General features: G+C 42.4%; 1 protein-coding gene across 5 annotated transcripts in view; it reads right to left on the reverse strand.

Moving 5' to 3' along the window:
• Positions 1–621: 621 nt before the first annotated feature.
• Positions 622–20,455, reverse strand: part of OSBPL11 (oxysterol binding protein like 11) — a 151,797-nt gene continuing 131,963 nt past the window's right edge. Inside the window, exons 10-15 of one of the 5 annotated variants that reach the window (XR_015055884.1) lie at positions 18,740–18,926; positions 10,570–10,752; positions 10,059–10,212; positions 4,575–4,653; positions 2,341–2,429; positions 622–1,530 (exon numbers count right to left, since the gene is read on the reverse strand). Coding sequence is in view for 3 of the 5 variants with exons in the window: in XM_085872412.1 (XP_085728538.1) it covers positions 4,609–4,653; positions 10,059–10,212; positions 10,570–10,752; positions 18,740–18,926 (569 nt within the window). In the remaining 2 variants the exon portion in view is untranslated. Of the gene's footprint in view, positions 1,534–2,340; positions 2,430–3,166; positions 4,654–10,058; positions 10,213–10,569; positions 10,753–18,739; positions 18,927–20,455 lie in introns of those variants that run through there. The other 4 variants (XR_015055883.1, XM_085872412.1, XM_085872413.1 and 1 more) reach the window with 4 other exon arrangements.

The following is a 20,455-nucleotide window of genomic DNA, read 5'->3' on the forward strand; positions in this document are numbered from 1 at the left end:
TCAGGAGGAACCTGAAGAGGATTCACAATTCAGCTGCTACTCCTCTACCCTCAAACACATCCAGGAACAGCCAGGTGAGCCTTATTAAAAAAAAAACAAAAAAAAAATCATGAAGAACCCACTTAATTTTAAAAAATAATTCTGCCCACCAGACCATGTATTCAATCAAGTTGAAATTTAAAATATATATTCCCCATCATTGTTAGTTCATAATTGTGAAGTTTCATGTCGATCGATTAAGTAGTTCCAGAGAAAACGATCAATTAAGCGCTTTCATCTTTTTCTTCAATCCAATATGGCTGCCAAACCATGTGACCTATCAATTATTCCTTAACAAACTTGGACAACCAAGGCTTGGGGAACATTTGTGTGAAGTTCCCGCTCAATCTGTCCAACTGCTATGGAGAAGATTTTTTATGGGTTTCAGGATAAATCCAATATGGCTACCAAACCATATGACCTATGATGTCATATGTGTGATCCTTTTGTTCCTCATGGATAGGCAATCAAACACGTAAAGTTTCACTTCGATCGGTTCAGCCACTTCAGAGAGGAAGATTTTTGAAGATTTTTTTTTGAAACAATATCGCTGCTGAATCATGTGACCGATGACGTCATCAATTTCGTTTCTGTGTGCCATTTTATTCCAAGATGCCCTCAAAAATGTTCATACTAATCAGATGTTGCGTTCTACATATGCAATTATGATGTCATAACGAAGGCACCTATGACATCATAAAAAAAATCACATTCACCATGAGGAGTACTTGCCCTGTGCCAAGTTTCAATTTTTTCCTTGGTGCGGTTTCAAATAAAGAGGTCCAAGGTTTGTCCGTTTTTCCAACACGTGACCTGACGTCACTATTATAATTATCAGTGAAACGTTCTACATGAGTAGTTGCACCGATGGTGAAGATTTTGTCTCAATTCAAGAGGCGGCTGCAGAGAAAATCACAAGTTCTGTGCGGCAAACCCAAACACTATACCCTCTCCTTCGGCGAGGGCTAAAATGGACACTTCTCAATTTTAGATGTAGTACGACGTATCACTGGATGCCTGTCAAACAAAAATCATCGATTAAGCAATGTGCTTTATTCTTATTTCACGTACTATTTTTAAATGCACAATTCTGATTGCATCGAAAAATTTACGACATTGCTCCCCTTTAATCCAAGATGTGGTTCAAACTTACAAACAACAATGCAAATAGCCTTGGTGATCGACAAGCTTGTAGCTCTTCACTGGAAACCGAATGTAGTTTTTGTTTCGAGGAAATGAAGGAATTTCATCCAAAATCTATAATCTGTATTTTTGTAACAGCAAAAGGCGATTTGCAATGTGGGAATTGATGAAGGTTTCTTATTCTTCTGCGAGTCTGACACCAATCGGAGATCAGAGTCGTGGTGCTCCTGCAACTCCTCTCCTCGTGCTGTATTACATCCATGTGCTCTTGTGCCCCTGTTTCCTCTTCATTCCATTTTGTCTGTTGACTATGTGTCATCTCTTTTGCTCTTCCACAAGTTCTGACATCTGCTTTAGAGAAAAGAAACAAACAAGCAAACATTGGGATTGTGTCACTGACTGTTAGGGGGCATGGTCTCTGTTTTTAAAGGCCGTGCCACAATGATCCAAATCCTTTGAATACATTTGAGATGTGGAGACCACGATATTAATGCTTCAGAAATAATCTTTTATAATAGAAAGCTGTTGTGCCAAGATGATATTTATTGTTTAATTTTTTTTTCTCCATAATTTCTGGTAAATTGAGAAAATTCTGGTTAAAGATATAAGTAAACAACCGTAATATTCATTTTCTCTCTGGGAAATACAGGGTGTCTCAATAAAATGTACACAGAACTTAATAATTCATAATAATTAATCAAATATCAGATAGATGTGGGATATCGAGTGTTACTTACAGATAGTGGCGTTGGTGTGTACTCGAATGATTGCACGTCATCGGTCAGCTATTACCCACAAGATCATGCAGAACGACAAGATCGTATAGTTTTTGATATACAAAGACTGCATACCTTTTGAGACACCCTGCATTATCAGGAAATGAACGAAGTTACTTTTTTTCCATTTGGTCAGGGGACACTGTCTTTTCAGATCCCAAATTCTCACTCTATCACTCTGGAACAATCGTAAAACGAATCTCTCTATCAATTTTCTTGGTCAACCATTGGACGAGATTCAGCCTCTTGAACTTCTGGGGTTCACCATCAGCTATACCCTTTCCTGGATAGACCACTTAGCAAGGCTGGCCCCCAAAGTCAGATGCAAAATGGGTGTCCTGCATCAATCCAAGTCTTCCATTGGAAAATCAGAACTACTTACAATCTACAAGGCCTTTGGCTGTAGGTCATCGGTGTACTTCTCTCCACTTTGGACGAGCGCTCCAGCACCACATCCATCTCTCGTAGATTCTGCAGAATGTAATGCTCTCAAAATTATTGGAATATCCAGTGGTGAGGCCGAATCACAAGGTCTGTTGCTCTCACATTGCAGGCAGGTTGGTCTCTGTTTTCTACCATATATTCTCCAACATCGCCCCCTACGGTCTTTGTCCTCTGACCCTCCCTATCTCCTACATGATGCATGCATTCTTGTTAGACTTAAACAATTCAGGGTGACTGCACACCTAAGCTTTTATTCCTCATTTCTCCCATCTATGGAACCACCTACCACTCTTCTCTACGGGACTTCAAACATGATGCACGCTGAACTGCACCAGCCATCGATTGTCATCCCCACAATGTTTATTACCCCCATTAACCTTAAACTCAACCATCTTACTTGCTAGTTTCAGTTTCATCCCATCCTCCCTCTCTTTTCCTGTTCGTTCATTCTCTTGATGTTTGTCCCACTGCTGGTTCTGCCTTGCTCTTCCATGAGCCTAGCTCCTGGAAGGAAAACAAAACAAAACTTTGGTACACCAATCCATTCTCCTTCCCAATAAGCCACTACCATACTTGCTTAATAATGCACTACTCCAGTATTTGCAGCTTAATTGTGCATGTTTTTTCAGGAAGGATGTGAAATTAATGAATAAAAAGAAATATGAAGTTCGGGAAACACACGATTTGATATGTATACGCAACACAATAGGTACTGTTACATCCAACATCAAAGTAGTCAGATTTTTATCAATATGCTCAACATGTTTAGAGAATTACAAAAATGTTTATTTAATTCAGGAAAGCAACAAGTTTTTGATACAATGAATGGTTGTGTTACAACCGATTGGAATTCAGTTTGAGTTCAAAACTTGCACAAAGGGAAGGAAGCTCTTGCGCAACATTCCAATCACCAAAACAGCTCACCCAACATATACTTAAACACAAGTGAACATTTTTGGTCCTTAATGAGTCTCAGTTGGCTAAGACAAAAAAAAAGGCTGAATTTCAATTTGGAGGAGAGATTGATGATTTACAAGGACTTGTCAAATAATGCTGTCCTCACAGACAAGATCACAATGATATTCTCCCCATGAATCAAACACTCAAACCTTCCGTAATAAAGCTGTACAATTACCCTCCAAGGATGGAAAACTTTCAACGTGCAGGAAATTCCTGACTAGCTCGGTGCATAACAAGATGCACGTTAACGTTATACTTTTGATTCAGTAAAATTCAATGCAGGAGTTACAATGCCACAAATACCATCGAGAAAGGTTGAAACCAAGATGGCAAAAGTCTAATTCTTTGTTCTCAGCGTCTCTCCTCTTCTTCAGTCAGTCCTTCGTTTGCTTTCCCTTACCTTGCCATCATCACTCTACGTCGGCCTCTTTCATTCAGACCTTCGATAGACCGAGATATTTGTACTTACGTTTATTGCAAAATGGGGGTAAAAGCTTTCCATTCTATCTTATACATCCTCGCTGGCATTCATTATCCTGAAACAAACTCTCAAGTCAGTTTTAATTGATCATTCACCAAACCCGATACTTAACCCGTCAGAATGAAAAACTGCATTTTTCTCTGTTCCGCCTGAAAAAGTTAAAATATTTTGCTATTACCAAAGATGCAATAAAGCGTCAACAATAAATTCACCCCGTAACTCCCCCCCACCCCCAACCTCTGCACATAACCCTCCTTCCCCTCCAACTTGATTGCTAAACCATTCAATTAATAATACTTCAAAGGGTAATAAGTGTAAATATTGTTCCAAATCTATGGGCAAAGACAATGCATCAGAATGTAGACATTGCAACAATCAAGATTACTTCGCGTTTCTGCAATACAGCAAAATGACATTTTTATTCTCCGGTTTATTAATAGTCATCATGTTGGCAGCAGACGAGCATGACATACAGCTTACTGTTCATTTATGAGGATTAATGGGTTTATTTATGAGGACAAATGTCATAAATTATCAGGTAAAACTTTTATTTGGACATCGTGCAGCGCGTCTCTACGTGCTGTGGCGTTACCGATCGTGAAGTCATCAAGGCAGCTGTGTTGTCCTTGTACTACCATTCTTCAGTTCTTCCTGCATCGATGCTTCACAGTGACTTAATTTACATCATTATGGTGTGGTGGACGAAGAGACACCGCCGTCATTGCTCTTACATTCATTTGATCATCCTTCACTTCCTCCACCTCGTTATGTTGGCTTCCACAGCGGCTTGTGATAAACCCAGCCGTCACCCTGCGAGGAATTCAAGTTTGGATTTTTAAGGCAGAAATTATATTATACGACCGAGCACGGACCCTCAATACGAACCCATCACCCCAAAAAACTGTAGCAACATGGAGCATATCACCACCATTCAGAAAAATAATTTACAAAATGCACATGGGAGTTAATGATAACTTAAAAGAAAACTAGATTTCTTCGATCACAAAGCGATCACCAATAGTTCTGCAGCGTAGTCTGATATTTCAGATCAATTGTTCAAATTTGCATAAAAGCACCAAAATTGGTACACATGTAGAATAATGTATTCCGAACAATTATAGATATGGAGCCACCCGAGATTGTGCCTTGGTCAGCTTCGGCGACCATTTTCCAAAATGGCCACCATTCTACTTTAGCGAAATTGGCTATATGCTCTTATTGTCTTGGTGGTAGATATAACGAAAGTGTAAAATTCAGTAAATTGACCATGAAAAGGCGTATTCAAATATTATGAGCCAGTATTTTCGGTAAAAAAGCCATTATTTGATTCGTAAATTGCTGCTCTCCAGAAACTTTTCGCTGAAAAGTACCCATTATTGCCTGGAGAACAAGAGTCAAATGATATTCATCACATTCAATGGGTTTGGAATCAACAAAAATTGCATTATAGATTACATACTTTACTCTATTTTGAAAAGGGAACTGATAATCGTGATAATGACAAACTCAGAAAATGTAGTCAAATTATTGCACACTTCACTTTGAAGCGGCTACGGTTTACTGTCTACTACCATTCTACCAGGACACATGGTACACGTATACATCAGTCTCGTACAATACGAGTTTCTGAGCTCAAGTGTACTGGCTCTGGATCAAGAAGTCAACACTTTTACAAGCAATGCGACTTTGCATTTGCACATTCTAAGCTCGGCCGATATCTCAGTCTGTGTCTACTGCGTCTGTCTACTGGCATTCTCCTTCACAAGCACACAGTCATGTGCATTGCAGATTAGCCTTCTTGCATTTGCAGCGGTTTCTACAGCCTTTTCTGCAGCCGCACGATACCAGCTCGAAGCAGCTTTTTGAAGCCTCAGGGAGTGTGGTCCAGAGCGGTTCATAGGACCCAACCTCTGTTTGCCGCCAGCTCCAGCTTGTTGTTGGTGATGGAAGCACGGGTTGAGGGACCAAGACCTGCCCCCAGACATAGCCACCCTGGAAGACTGGATCTCTTCACATGCTGTTCCAAAGCATCGTAGGTAGGTGAGATGCGCTGGACGGAGTTCCTCTTGGCGAAGTTTCTTTCTGGCCTCGTTGACATCTGTATATGGACTGGTGCGGTCATAGAGGAGCACCACAAACCTTTCACTGCAGTGCATTGTGTCATCCTGGATGTTGACTGGCGTGGTGGTCAGGGTCACAAGAGAATCTGTCAGTTCTGGAAACGAGTTCCATGTGGCCCAGGCAGATTTCTTCCCATGCCCCACAAATGCTGATACCGTGTCACATCCGGTCATGGCGTGGAAGACGGGGAGGGCACATGCCTTCTGTGGACCGAGGGAGGCAGCTATTTCATGGGCAGGGATGTAGCGGTAGTTCTTGCCCGTCCCAAAGGCAATCCAGAGTTCATCCATGCATGGTAGTGCCTGGGCTACAATCACCACCAAGACGACGACGTCGGTGTCTACGGTTCGAACTTGAATCCGACGGTGGTCATGTTCTGCAGCATGGGCCACATGTAGCCAATATTACCAATTACAACACCACTTTCACCACTACCAACACAACAAAATACTTCTGAACCTGTCACTGATGCTGTGTGCGAAAATGGATTTTCCCATAAAAATAACCATTTTTTCCCAATACAATGGTTGGAAATATAATAAATCAACACAAATGACATTTGTATAGTTTTCCTTTGTAAATGCACATCACATGGAATATTTATCACCTCTGACAAACCTACAAAGATAATAACAATGACAGATATCCCATGTTGTTAAAGTACAATGGCGGCCATTTTCCAAAATGGCCGCGAAAGCTGACCAAGGCAAAATCTCGAGTGGCTCCATATCCAGAATTGTTCAGAATACATTAGTCAACATATGTACCAATTTTGATGCTTTTATGAAAAGTCGAACAATTGGTTTGCTATGCTGCAGTACTACAAGGGTAAGACTCCCCCGGCACCCATGATCCAACGTTGGCCATATTCCTTTCGGACTGCCACCTATCTGACCTTGACCTTCAACATTTCGGTCGAGACTGGAAATTAAGAAAATATGTTTCCATCTATAATAATTCAACATCATGAAAATCGAAGGAAAGTTATTGAAGTCATGATCAAAAAGGTGTTTTTGTTCATTCGGTCACATTCCAAAAAATGTCGGCTAAGGACACCAATCGAATATCAGATGAACAACTTCAGCGCAGATCTAGACACAATGATCCACGAATATGATGGAAGAACGTCTTGGAAGGCCAAGCAGTCTGAGATTCTGCATTGGCAAAATTGAGCGATGACAAAAAGCAGGTTTTATTTTTTCAGAACGCTAGTTGACCCTGATCTTTTCGTAAACATTTCGTAAAGATCGGATAAACATTAGTCAATTTTTGGTGAAAAACGTGAAATGTCTCATGGGGTGGAGGCTGCCAGGCTATAAATCTACAAAGTTCTACAAGTCCAAGCTGATAGACTCATCGAGGAGCAGCCACAAAGGTAGTGAGAGAGCACCACTCCATATGACCTGCTTACATACCACCAGGCAGCAGCATTGATGATATCTCGTACTGAGAGAAGAACCGAATCAGACAATGGCTCCACAAGACTTGAAGGACATCTCTTCCATTGTGCTTGGTAGTAGATTAGCACCAACTATCTTACCAAAGTGAAATCAACAAGGGTAATGACTGTGGGGATTGATACACACCCACCTCCACCCCTCACAACACACAATGTTTATTGTCAAGAACAATGAGGCAGAAACCTTTGAGGGTCCAGAACATCTGCAGGTGATTATATGACAGATCCAAGCCAAAGATCTGGAAGACCTGCTTCTAATGTGAAAGCAGAATGGTTCAATCAAAAATTATACAAGTCTCTGTCCCAAAACATGTTCCGATATCTGGAACATCAGGAGATGCAGATGGATGGGATTTTTGCAAATGTGAATAAGGAGATGAACTGGAAGGTCAATATCCTGGGAATAAACGAAGCCAGGTGGATGGGATGGGATCTGGTCATTTTACAACCTCTGCAGGTGAATTAGTAATTTATTCTGATGGAGATGGAGTAAGCAGGTATGACAGTCATTCTAAATAAGCAGGGGCTAAAGCCATAAAGGGATACCAGCTCGTGCCCGACCGTGTTATGCCTGTTAACATCCAAAATACTCCCTTCGACATCACATTTCTCAAGGTTTATGTGAAGACGACTGCAAGCACAGATAAAGACAGGAAGAGGAAAAATCTCTCCCTCATGCTGAATTGCATTTGTACTTCCGACGTCTAAATGTTCCCGTTGGCTTGATGATTGGTTTGCTAACAGGTGTGTATCGTGACGGTTAACGTTTGGAAGAAGTGAAAATCGTAAAGTTATGCGTCCGAGAGATTGCTTGGGGGTCGGGGTATACTTGAAGGGAACGGGCGCACGATGGAAGCGGGCTCCTCCATTTAGAATGAAGCAACTGCTGTAATAGTCAATCCCAATGAGCTTGAAACCTTTGCCTGCTCTGCACACAAGCACACATCTACAAATACATTAAAAAAAATTCCAGGACCTCTCCTCGTAGGAGTGAGCCTTAATGGACATGCACGTACTTCAGCAAGTGCATGTCAAGTGATTGGTGATTAATGGTGTATGTGCCACAGGTACACACTATATAAACAGGGAACTCTCTTTGCTGTGACTCCACCCTCTGTCGTACCATCTGTCATTCCTCAGACCGGCACGCCGCAGCTTCTTCGCTCTCTGGATAAAATCACAAACTGGTCCAACACGTGGAACATGTTTTTCAATCCTGACAAATCTCACACTCTCACTATGTCTCTCCGAAAGGACCGTTTAGAAACCCCCCTCCTTCATCTTCTTTCTCAACAATCCTCTCGAAGAAGTCTTTTCATTCAAGCTTCTGTGTCTCACTATCTGCCATGATCTTTCCTGGGAAAGCGACATTTCCAACCTGGCCTCCAAAGCCAGTCACCAACTGGCAATCCTCCATCGTGCAAAGCCTTTCCTTGGACCACCTGAGCTCCTGACCACTTACAAAGCTTTCGTCCGCAGCCTGATGGAGGACTGCTCTCCCCTCTGGGCTGGTGCTCCTGCCTCTCACCTTTCTTGGCTTCACGCTGTGGAAACCAAGGAATTTTGTATCATTGGCATCTCCCACGATGAGGCTGAATCTTTTAACCTCTCACTCTCTCACCGCAGGCAGGTCGGTGGTCTTTCTGTCTTTTACCGTCTCCTCTCCGATCTTGCCCCCCCTCCCCCCCCCGCTCTGACTGCAATTTGTCCCCACCATATTTCCGCAGGGTGCTCAAGGTCCGCCAGCAACCCCCTTCTGGTAAAACTACCAAAACCACAAATCACTGCTCACCTTCACTCTTCAATTCCTCTTTTTTCCCCCTTTTGGAATAAATTCCCACACACTCTTCAATCCCAATCTTCCCTCCAGGCCTTCAAAACAGCCGTTCACCACCACCTCTTATCTTCTCCCATCCAAAACCTCGATCTTTTCCACCCCCGTCAATCCACCTCAAACCCACCTCCTTCAAATTCCCTGCTTTCCTTCCTGAAAGTCCCTGTAATGTCCATCTTGTATAGCACGTGTCCCCCGCCCCATCCCTCTCCCTTCCACAGATCTCCTAATGTCTGTTCCCCACTGTTTTGTCCTTCCCTTTCCCACCCCTGTTTGGCCTGCCCCCCCCCCCTTGCTGTGCATTGTGTTAGCTCTCATATGAGCCTCAACCACGTATACGAAAAAAAAAGACTTATTTGCCAGTCATTGGAGTTAAGAAGAAAATGTGAAAGTTTGAGCAACCTGTCATCATCAAGTGCTGCACAAAAACCCAGACATTCTGTCATTAAGCGAGCATAAATAGTTAACTGCAGCCTCCAGATCAAATGCTCTGAGCACGTCGTCTGTCCGTCCGACCGTGCAGACGCGTGTGTGCATGTGACAAGTGATTTTGTGAGGGGTGCAAATCCATCGAAGATGATGACGCGGCACACAATGCATTACCGATCGCATGAATGCCCTTGCTGAGGAATTGTAGAATTGTAGATCAATGTCCATAAAACTCACAACTTGAAGAACGATTTTGGAAAGGTGCCATTGTTTCAAGTTGACAGAACAAAGGACAATAATTAGTGGGGTCAATAAACACCAACGAGTCAAAAATAAACAACTACTTTTTTCAATGAATGAATCATATCAAACCTCTTCAACAAAATATTTCGGAACATATGTAGTGTTGGTCTCGAGCCGTTGTCGCTCCTCCAAGCGTTGTCTCTGTTCCAGCTTGTGCTTTTGCTCCGTCGCTTTCTCCACATCATCTGCGCGGAGTGCGTTAGTCACATTCTGCCAAAGCCGCCTGGAAACAAAGGACAGGAGCATCAGGGGAAAAAAAACCACAAAACGCTCCAGCACTCAAGGTCAACAACTTTCACTGGGCATGAACATTCGTAATATTTTTGTGAGGCCATGCATACATTTGTATCAACTAAATGCTCGAGTACAAACGAACACGGCACGACTTCCAAGCAAAACTTTGGCAAAGGCCTTGGGTAAACACGTGGATTAACAAATGCTCACGTATAATGTTTTGGCCAGAGTTATGACAAAGGAAGCTGTCAGCAGAAAAAGAGACGCCTTTTCATTTTCCAAAAAAAAAACCAAGTGAACAATTATTGTATTTCGGTGGCAATACGACGCTCCTTACAAAACGAACCTCGATTCAAACGGACGCTGATTGCAGAGAGGACGGACCCGTTTGCGAGTAACAGGCAACGTGCTTGTATCGATAGTTTTTGTAGTGTTGTTGTTGTAAGCGAACTCGAGCATGCCATTCCACTCTCCTTGTGCCCGACACACTACCGTGGTACTGGCAACGTGCTTCACCTCTGCGTTAACCCTGCTTGGGCAAGATAAAAAGCACGTGAGAAATTGCATTTTGGCACACACAACGCAACCAGACGAGACAAACGTATTGCTCGGACGCGGTTCGGGCAGAGCAGGTACGATTCCTAGTTGAGGCTCGTCTTCCACAGAATCTGATACACTCCATCAGTCATTCAAGTATTCTCTGTGAAACAGTTAAACAAGGAGCAAGCCGGTTATGGTGGATCATCCTCCGGCCATGTCAAGGAGCACCTGCGAAGGGTCTGCATCTTACCATTGTTACGAACTGCAATACGAGCAATTTTAGCAACGGGTGCTCGAAAATGATCACGTGACGGTGCAGTGATACCTAATTCATCGATTACATTCATTTATTCATTGAAATGTGTGAGCCAAACTGATCAAACATCTTGTGCAAAACACTAATCGCCATCATCTGCATTACAATTGAAACCGATTTGACGGTTTACTTTTCATTATTTGAAATTTACGTTGTCAAAGAAATGAAAACATTTTAGTCATAAACTGTATTGCAAATATTGCTTGTAATAACTGTGATATCAACTTAGCATTACAGTCACTTCAGTCATTATGGGATGGATAATGTGAAATTTACAATGTAACATTATCGACCACAAATGACCCTCATCCCCAGAATTCCCCTTTTCCAGGTTATTGTGACCCCCCCCCCCCTTCCTCACCTCTTTTCATTTGTTCGTTTCCATTTTATCCTTTTCTGTTTCATCCCCACCTTCCCCTTCCTCTTCTTGCTGCGTTTAATTCACCTTGTTCACCCCCATGTGTCCTTCTCCCCTCCCCTTGATCTCATTCTCACTTGTACTATGCTGTTGGTGTTTCCCCCTTTCCATTTTTTCCCTTCCATTCTCAGGGAACAATCAAGAATTGAGGAACTATAGACCTCTTAGTTTGACTTCAGTTGTGGGGAAGGTGTTGGAGACATTAATTAAGGACCAGATGAGGAACCATTTAGACAAATACAAACTAATTAATGGTAGTCAGCCTGGGTTTACCAAAGGTATTTCCTGTTTAACAAATCTTTTAGAGTTCTATGAAGCAGTGTCTGATTGGGTGGATGAGGGAAAGGTAGTGGTACCACATTGGAGGTTGTTAGCCAAAGTGAGGGCTTGTGGAGTGGCTGGTCAGGTAGATTATTGGATTGTAAACTGGCTTAGTGATAGGAAGCAAAGAGTGGCTGTGAGTGGGAGGATATCTTGCTGGGAGGATGTAAGTAGCGGGGTACCTCAGAGATCAGTACTCGGACCATTACTCTTCATCATTTACATCAACGATTTGGATAATGGGGTAAAGAGTAAGCTTTCCGAATTTGCAGATGACACAGAGCTTGGAGGTGAGGTGGATAGCAGAGGGGGTGGTGATCAGATTCAGGAAAGTACTGATACTTGGAAGGATTGGGCAAAAGATTGGCAGATGGAATTTAACCTGAATCCCCTGGAAAGAACCTCAACAAGTGTTGGGGATGGGGAGGAATAATGAAAATAGAGATTGCAGGATGCAAGGGGAAATTTTGGAGTGTGTCACACAGGAAGAAGAATGATCTGGGGGTGGTAATAGAAACGGGAGGTTAGCAGGCAGCTACAGGTAAAGAAAACAAGGGGATCTTTTATAAATCAAAAGAGGTGGTGTTAACGTTGTACAGAAATTTAGTGAGGGTCACATCGAGAATATTGTGAGCAGTTGTAGTCACCACAACTCAGGAAGGACATCGATGCCATAGAGAGGGTTCAGCGCAGGGCTACTCGATCGATTCCGGGCTTAGCTCGACTCAGCTATGAGGAGCAGCTGAAGGAGACAGGGCTTTATACACTAGGAAGGAGGTGGTTACGAGGAGATATGATTAAGGGAACAGACAAAATAAGTGCAGAAGAATTATTCAGCAGAGTAGACAGTGATAGGACCAGGGGCCATAGCCTGAGAGTAAAGATAAGGAGAGTTAAGACGGTAGTAAGGCAGGGGACTTTCACTCAGAGAGTAGTTAATGCATGGAATGGTCTCAGCGCAAAGGTAGTGGCAGCAGAAACAGAAGATAAGTTTAAATTTGAATTAGATAGGTACCTGGAACTATTGGAGATAGAGTGGTATGGGGATGTTGGCAGGACTTTTAGGTAGCTTGAGCATTGATGGGGATTGTATGCATGTGTGTGGAGTGTTGGTGGGTGATGTATGTTTCTCACCCAAGAACAGGCTTGGCTCACTCACCCCCCCCCCTCCCCATCCCCATAAAGAATTTTTTTCATTTCATTTCATTCATTTCACACTCAGGGAGCGAGTCGGGGGAGTGTTAATGGGATATTTATCACAGCCGTTTTAGATGTTCAATTCCAAATAATATACAATACACTAAGAGGAAGATCAAAATAAATAAAAATAATTCTCCCTCTCCCCCTCCTCCTCTCTTCCTTCTTTTGATCAAACTGTCAGGAAACAAACTCTCCTCATGCGTGTATGTGCAGCCCGTTATATCCTGCGTAAGCATATGTGTATGTGCACACGTGTGTGCATGCCGCGCTACCGATCGAGTATGGGGTACCATTATCGCTCGATTTGTCGTATCCCTTCGGACAATTGTTGACGGACGGACGCGTGCATCCCCTTTTAGATAGATTTGTCTGGTGTTGATATGGTGCATCGAGATTCCTTGTGATTCTGCTTTCGCTCTACCACGAGCCTCAATCATGTACACAAAAATAATAAAATAAAAAAAATAACTAGAAGGGTACTCGGTAGAGCGCATACCTCCGCCACACAATGCCTGGTCCATGAGAAATATCGGTCCCAATACATTTTTGAAATATCATGCGATATATCGTTTTTTGCCCCATACCATCTCTCAATGGTGAAGAATCACTTTTAAAATTAAATATTCGTTGTGTCTAGATCCGGATTCGGATCCTCATCAAAATCTAATCAATTTTCCCTTGTAACTCACCGCAACATGTCCACCAAGTTTCGTCCGAATCCGTCCACAACTTTCTGAGATATTGTGCACACAAACAAACAAGACAAAGACCGTGCAGAGCACGATACTTGCAAAATGCACCCCCCTCTCCAAAAGTTGCCATGGATACATCAAATTGTCCATTTCATTTCGATTAAAATTCACAATCTTAATCAAAGTTCAGGTCAATAGCATGAAAATTGATTATTTTTCAGATTGAAATTGATGATTTTAGAAGTTTGACCTTGAGTTGACCTTTTGACCTCAAATATAGTTGCTTTCCCAATTCAGTGATGGACTGTGCAAATCGTGTTCAACTTACAAGTTAATAGGATGTGAACTGACGATTTTTCAAATAAAATTTGATGATTTTAAAAATTTGACCTTAAGTTGGCATTTGACCTCAAAAATAGTTGGTTTCCCAATTCAGTGACGCAATAAGTAAATCTTGTTCAAATTTCAAATCAATCGGATGGAAAATGACGATTTTAGAAATTCGACCTCAAGATGACCTTTGACCTCAAAATCAATAGGCTTCTCAGTTGAGACTATATCGACATCTTGGAAAAGTTTCATGATGATCGGTTTAGAATTGTGATCTGCAGCGATTGAGACAGACAGACAGACAGACAGACAGACAGAATAACAAAATCGACTGACCAACAGACTTGGAAAAATCTTCGATTTTGCAAGTAACAGACAGAAAGGGGTGAAAACAGAACCTCCTTCACCTTTGGAGGCGGAGGTAATGACAGAGCTGAGTATGAAATTATTTGTTTTTCTTCTTTGCAGATTGAAAAGCAACGATTATTCGTGCCATGTCATGCAAAGTTTCATGCATGATATGAAGATAATCTTCTTGGAAAAAAACAAACAAACATCGAGTACATTTTTGGAGAGCATTCGGTGTGCTCTGTGTCGAGCCATCGTCATACTCGTCCCATATTCAGTGAAGAGACAGTTATTTCAGCCGAACATCAAACCATGCCTCAAAATGAGGTTTTACTGTATTTGTGGAATGAGGCCTTAACCATGGGTTGGCAAACAATGGCTCAAGCAGGGTGGTGCAACTTCCCATAATGAGAGAGAGTTGTCCTTTACTTTCTCTACAAAAATCTTTTAAGATCGTAGAAATGCTCCAGTTTTCCAAACAGGCACCAATGTGGAATGACACGTACACAGGCTGCTCGTAGTTCTGACTCAAATGAATGCGATCAATTTCTACGGGGTTGTAGAACGACATCTTTACAAAAAGACCACACACACGGACGAATCTGAGGGCGAAAGAAGTGGAATTGTGCAACTTAATTGATGAGGATTTGTGTTGCAAAGAAGTGAATAATTTCACCCGTCGTATGGCGGAAGTGCACAGACAAAATGCTGGTGAGATAGGATGGATAAATAAAATTAGCAAATCCTCGGTACTTGAACTACAATGCTGCAACCTTCTTTCAACCACCGCAATACCTTCCTAAAAATCCCTACAATAACCTACATTTGACCTCTTCACCACAAATGCCTCCTCACAACAAACGCTTCAATCACCTCACCACAACCATTCCAACTGCTTCAATCTCTTCATCACAACGCTTCACCGGCCTCACTCCAACCGCTACGAAATGCTGAAACCACAGTCGGTACTCTGGACACTCACCACGGTCCTTTACGGATGTCAGGGAACAACAGACATGACCCACTATGATGGATGCTTGGGGTCAGAAAAGATGGGCATGTAGCTCGGAGCGCAAGAACGTGCTAGGGTCCGCTCAATGTAATCCAAGTGGCTTTGGCGCTCCACTAAATAGTGACCCTCATTTGAAGGCCAGCGCATGTTCGTGGCCAGAGAGCGCTCCCAAAAACCCACACCCCATGTTCATCTTGGAGTTCCGTCACATGGCCGAATTTGGGGGTAAATGAGGCCATTTTCGGATTTGAAGTCTCGCCGGGCAGGGCTACTTCTCAGGGAGGCGTCTGCGTGCCAATGGGAGTGCTCAGATATGCCTACAGAGCGTTTTGGTCCAACTTTTGGGTCCTTCTTCGCCCAGGCTCGATAAAATAGCTGCAAAAGGATCAGAGCAGTCTTCACCAGTCACGTTTGAGCCAGTAGGATTCACCAGTCAGTCTTCGCCACAGACTTGAGTCAGCCAGACTCCGCACGAGGTCAGAGAATCTTATCGTGGGTGTGAGGCGGCTGCTTCCGAGTGCAGAGGGCTGGACGAGGAGGGGGGTAGAGACCTGAACAGTGGCATGGGGGGAAAGGCGGAGTGAAGCGCTGAGTAGGCAGAGCGCTAGACTGACAATAGACGTTGTAATTACACAAACAGACTTTCTCACACGCCATGTTAAGCTATCATCTCACATGTTCTGTCTCTTCCATCTGCTGTCCCATCTGCTGTCAATGCACAAAACTAAAAGAACAATTGCAGAAACACACCTCTTCACTCTCTCTCTCTCTTCTGCATTACATTTGCATCTCATTCCACCTCATTTTGCATCTCCTCACTCACAGACCATAAACACCCCTATTTTTCTTCCATCCTCCACCTCATAAGCGACTGCGTTGCATCGGTCTGTCGGCCGTGCTCGGTATTCTAGAGGTTGTTCACACCTCAAACTTTCTTTCATCTTTCTTGCTCTCTGATTGACTTACTCGGGTGTGTGTCTGATGGTGCCTGTTATGAGAGATTAAAGATGAGATTGTAGAAGTTGAAATTTCAGTTTAGCTCTGCTCCATGTCTTAGCTTTTGCAGATAATTGCATTTCTTTTGCCACACCTCATCAATCCTTGATTTCCCTTGCTGTACACATTGCTTATTAAAACATTTTATTATTGTGTCACATGACCTTTCCACACCCTTCCTTTATGAAAAACTTGCCTTCATTATAAATGTAACCAGCTCGTTCTGACTTTTTCTCCATTGGTCCAGCGTAGTCTGCACACAGTTTAGCCGGGAAGTTCTGCCCCATCGATTTGACTCTTATTAGCCGGTGTGTACTTGGCAGTTCCGCTCAGCTGCACCTTATACTGTAAGTTCCACACAAGTACGTATTGAGGGCACAATACCCCCCCCCCCTTTGGGTAAGGCTTTCTACAGGTAAGGTATCAGGCAGAGTCGTGTAATTCTATCAGGATTGGCAATACCAACCGGCGTTCGTGGTTGCTTCAAAACCCATCGGCACGCAGAGATATCTGTGCCCGGCAGCCTTAGGACCGGGCATTCAGGAGGGACCAGAGTGCTTTCCCTCATGGCAAGCCACGAACCCTGGATCCGTAAGAATATAACTACTTGGGCAATGCAAATTTGTGCCATTGTTGATACAAGGAAATTTCAGGAAAAAAAAAGTGCAGAAAGTAACAATGCAGCAAAAGTAAAGTTGCACAGAGAAACAGACAAACAACTCCTGTACAACACGGTATTAGATGCCTCATTGTTTTATTACCCTCACGAGAGGAGAGGGTATTGCATTTAGATTCATTTGGCTGGCTGTCTGCACAGAACCTGAATATGTCCATTAATTACATCCTATCGAAATGGAAATGGGAATGATACTTAATGATAATAACGAGAAGGGCACTTGGTGGAGCGCATACCTCCACCAAGCAATGCCAGATCCACGAGAACATATCCGGCCCAATACATTTTTGAAATATCGTTCAATACTACATTTTGTTTTTGGCTCTATCTCTCAATGATGAAAAATCACTTTAAGATTAAATAATTCTTGTATCCAGATCCAGATTCCGATCTTCACCAAAATCGAATCAATTTGTCCTTGGGACTCGCACGCACGCATGCATGCATGCATGCACACACAGACACACACACGTCTACCAAGTATCGTCCGAATCCGTCCACAACTTTTTTGAGATATTGTGCTATATATCGTTTTTGGCCCTATCTCTCAATGGTGAAGAATCAGTTTAAAAATTCTAGTATCCAAATCTGGATCTGGTTTTTCACCAAAATCGAATCAGTTCGTCCTTGTCACAAACCGAACCTGTCCACAAAATTTCATACCGATCCGTCCACAACTTTGCGACCTGCACACAAGCAAACAGACAGACAGACAGACAGAAAGATGAAAACATACCTCCTTCACCTTCGGTGGTGGAGGTAATGATGCATAATGGTGATGATAATGATGCATAACAATACATAATTATCATGAAACATAATTTATTTGTTGAACTTCCACTTATTGTGGTGGCTTGTTTTCATGCTTTCACCAGCTATGAAGAACGGTGCATCGCCACTGCTACCGAGTATGAGGGCACCACTGATGGCAATGCCCCTATTACCAGTTCAATGGAACTCATTTTGCCGACCTCAGAAGGATGACAGGCAGAGTCAACCCCACCTGGTATTAATTCAACAGCTGAGTGGGATTTGAACTCAGGATCCGAGGATTCCAAGCCCACCACCCTAACCATTAAACCAACACCAGATATAATAATAAAATAATAATAATAATAATAATAGTACTTGAGTATGTCCATTAATTATGTACTATTGGAACGTGAGCAAGTCTTAATTACGTTCAGTTTGAATGCATATTAGACCATGATTCCATCAATGAATTACATCCATTAATTACGGACTATTGGAACGTACCTTTCAGATTTTTAAACCCTTTAGACCACTTTATACTCTTTAGACCCTTTTTAGACAGATTAAGACCTTTTCGACACTTTATACCCCTTTCGAAGCTTCAAACACCTTTCGACTTTAGACCCCTTTAATAACCTTTAGTTTAAACACTTTAGACCCCTTTGACCATTTTTAGACCTTTTAAGACCCTTTAGATATTTTCACCTTTTCAAACCTATGCCCATTAGACCATGTCGATTGTAGACCTTTCATTTAGTAAATCCTTCCATGCATTTGGCACACAAAACAAGTCCTGGCGAGGATCTGCAATCTCCGATTGCTCTTTCTTGTTGTAATTGTAATTCTGTGATGATGAAACATAGCTCTTGTATTTGAAACTGAATACCAATTGATTCTACCTTTCAGTTACTCACCTGTGCAGTTTACCACCATAGAAGGGCTTTGTGTGGAAGGTGATGCTGGCTGAGTAGCCAGAGGAAGCACAAGAGATGGAAACTTTCCCTCCTAGTTCCACCCAAGGCACAGTAAGTATGGAGCGGGCATAGGCGCTGGGCAGGGAGAATGTATACTCTTCACCATGTTCTTTCAGCCACAGGCGACCTGGAACACAGTCAAACAGAATTGTTATTGTGAAAGAAAATGACCCAAATGCTTTTTATATTTATATATATATATATATATATATATATATATATATATATATATATATATATATATATATATATATATATATATATATATATATATATATATATATATATATATATATATATATATATATATATATATATATATATATATGCCTGGTGTTGGCTTAATGGTTAGGGTGGTGGGCTTAGGAACCGAGTATCCTGAGTTCAAATCCCACTCGGCTGTTGAATTAATACCAGGTGGGGTTGACTCTGCCTGTCATCCTTCCGAGGTCGGCAAAATGAGTGCCAGCATGCTGGTATCCTGTGTCGGAGTGGCGACCCGTCCAGGATTGTGCCCAATAGCCAAGGAGACTGCTTCGGCAGCACCAACGCTCTGCACAGAGTATGGTCCCAGTGGATGGATGGATATATATATATATATATATATAGAGAGAGAGATTGGGACCATACTCTATGCAGAGCATTGGTGCTGCTTAAGCAGTCTCCTTGGCTATTGGGCACAATCCTGGTCGGGTCGCCACTCCGACGCAGTATACCAGCAAGTTGGCACTCATTTTGCCGACCTCGGAAGGTTGACAGGCTGAGTTAACCCCACCTGGTATTAATTCAACCGCTGAGCGGGATTTGAACTCAGGACCCAGGGATCCAAAGCTCGCCACCCTAACCATTAAGCCAACAGCAGGCATTATTTATATAGATATACAGTATATATAAATGAAAATCATGGCAGAAGCAGAGCAACAAAACACCTTGGGGTTACATGGAACAGCTTGGCCTCATTTTTCACAAGATGTATAGAAAACCTTCCCAGACTTGTTTTTATAGGCATTTTTCGTCTGGCCATGCCATGGAATTGAATGGAAGAATTATTCACCATATTTCCAATCGCAGGTTAAAATGTCGGCAAACTTTCCCTCCTGAGAGTTTCCTTCTGTATCCATGTAGTCCTTTCCTGCCCACACACATCGTTTCCCAAGTCTCCCTCTATCTTGGCCTTCGATTCTGCTGTTTGTTCCACCACCCCCACTCAACTGTTCCTTTTGTCCTGTTGCACTGCGTCCTGATCCGTTCACTGTACTCATTCTTCCACAAGCCTCGACTATGTAACAATTTTTTTTTTCCTTACTCGTCTGCATAAAACTGTGAGGCTGCGCTTCCCCTTTGTCATGCCATCGTCATGTGGGAAAGGGCACCATATATTTGGTTCACGATGACAAAAAAAAAGAAATATTCCAGAAAAATTTTGTTTCCATGGAGAGCAACCTATTGTACTTGAAGTAGGGCATCATAATGAGCCATCTCTTGGTAATGGTGCCTTTTGGCGAAAAAGGGGAAGTCTCCTTGAAAAACAAAAAAAATTTTACAAACATAAAAGTCAATTACAATGAGTTAACTTGTGGGTGGGATTATTTGTCAACCTAATTTGTATTCGATCATGATGACGTGAGATCAAACCCGAAAATATACACCAAAAAT

The sequence above is a fragment of the Eptatretus burgeri genome, chromosome 3 (assembly GCF_056783735.1).
Source record: "Eptatretus burgeri isolate ZD-2024b chromosome 3, Ebu_testis_v1, whole genome shotgun sequence".
NCBI lineage: Eukaryota > Metazoa > Chordata > Myxini > Myxiniformes > Myxinidae > Eptatretus > Eptatretus burgeri.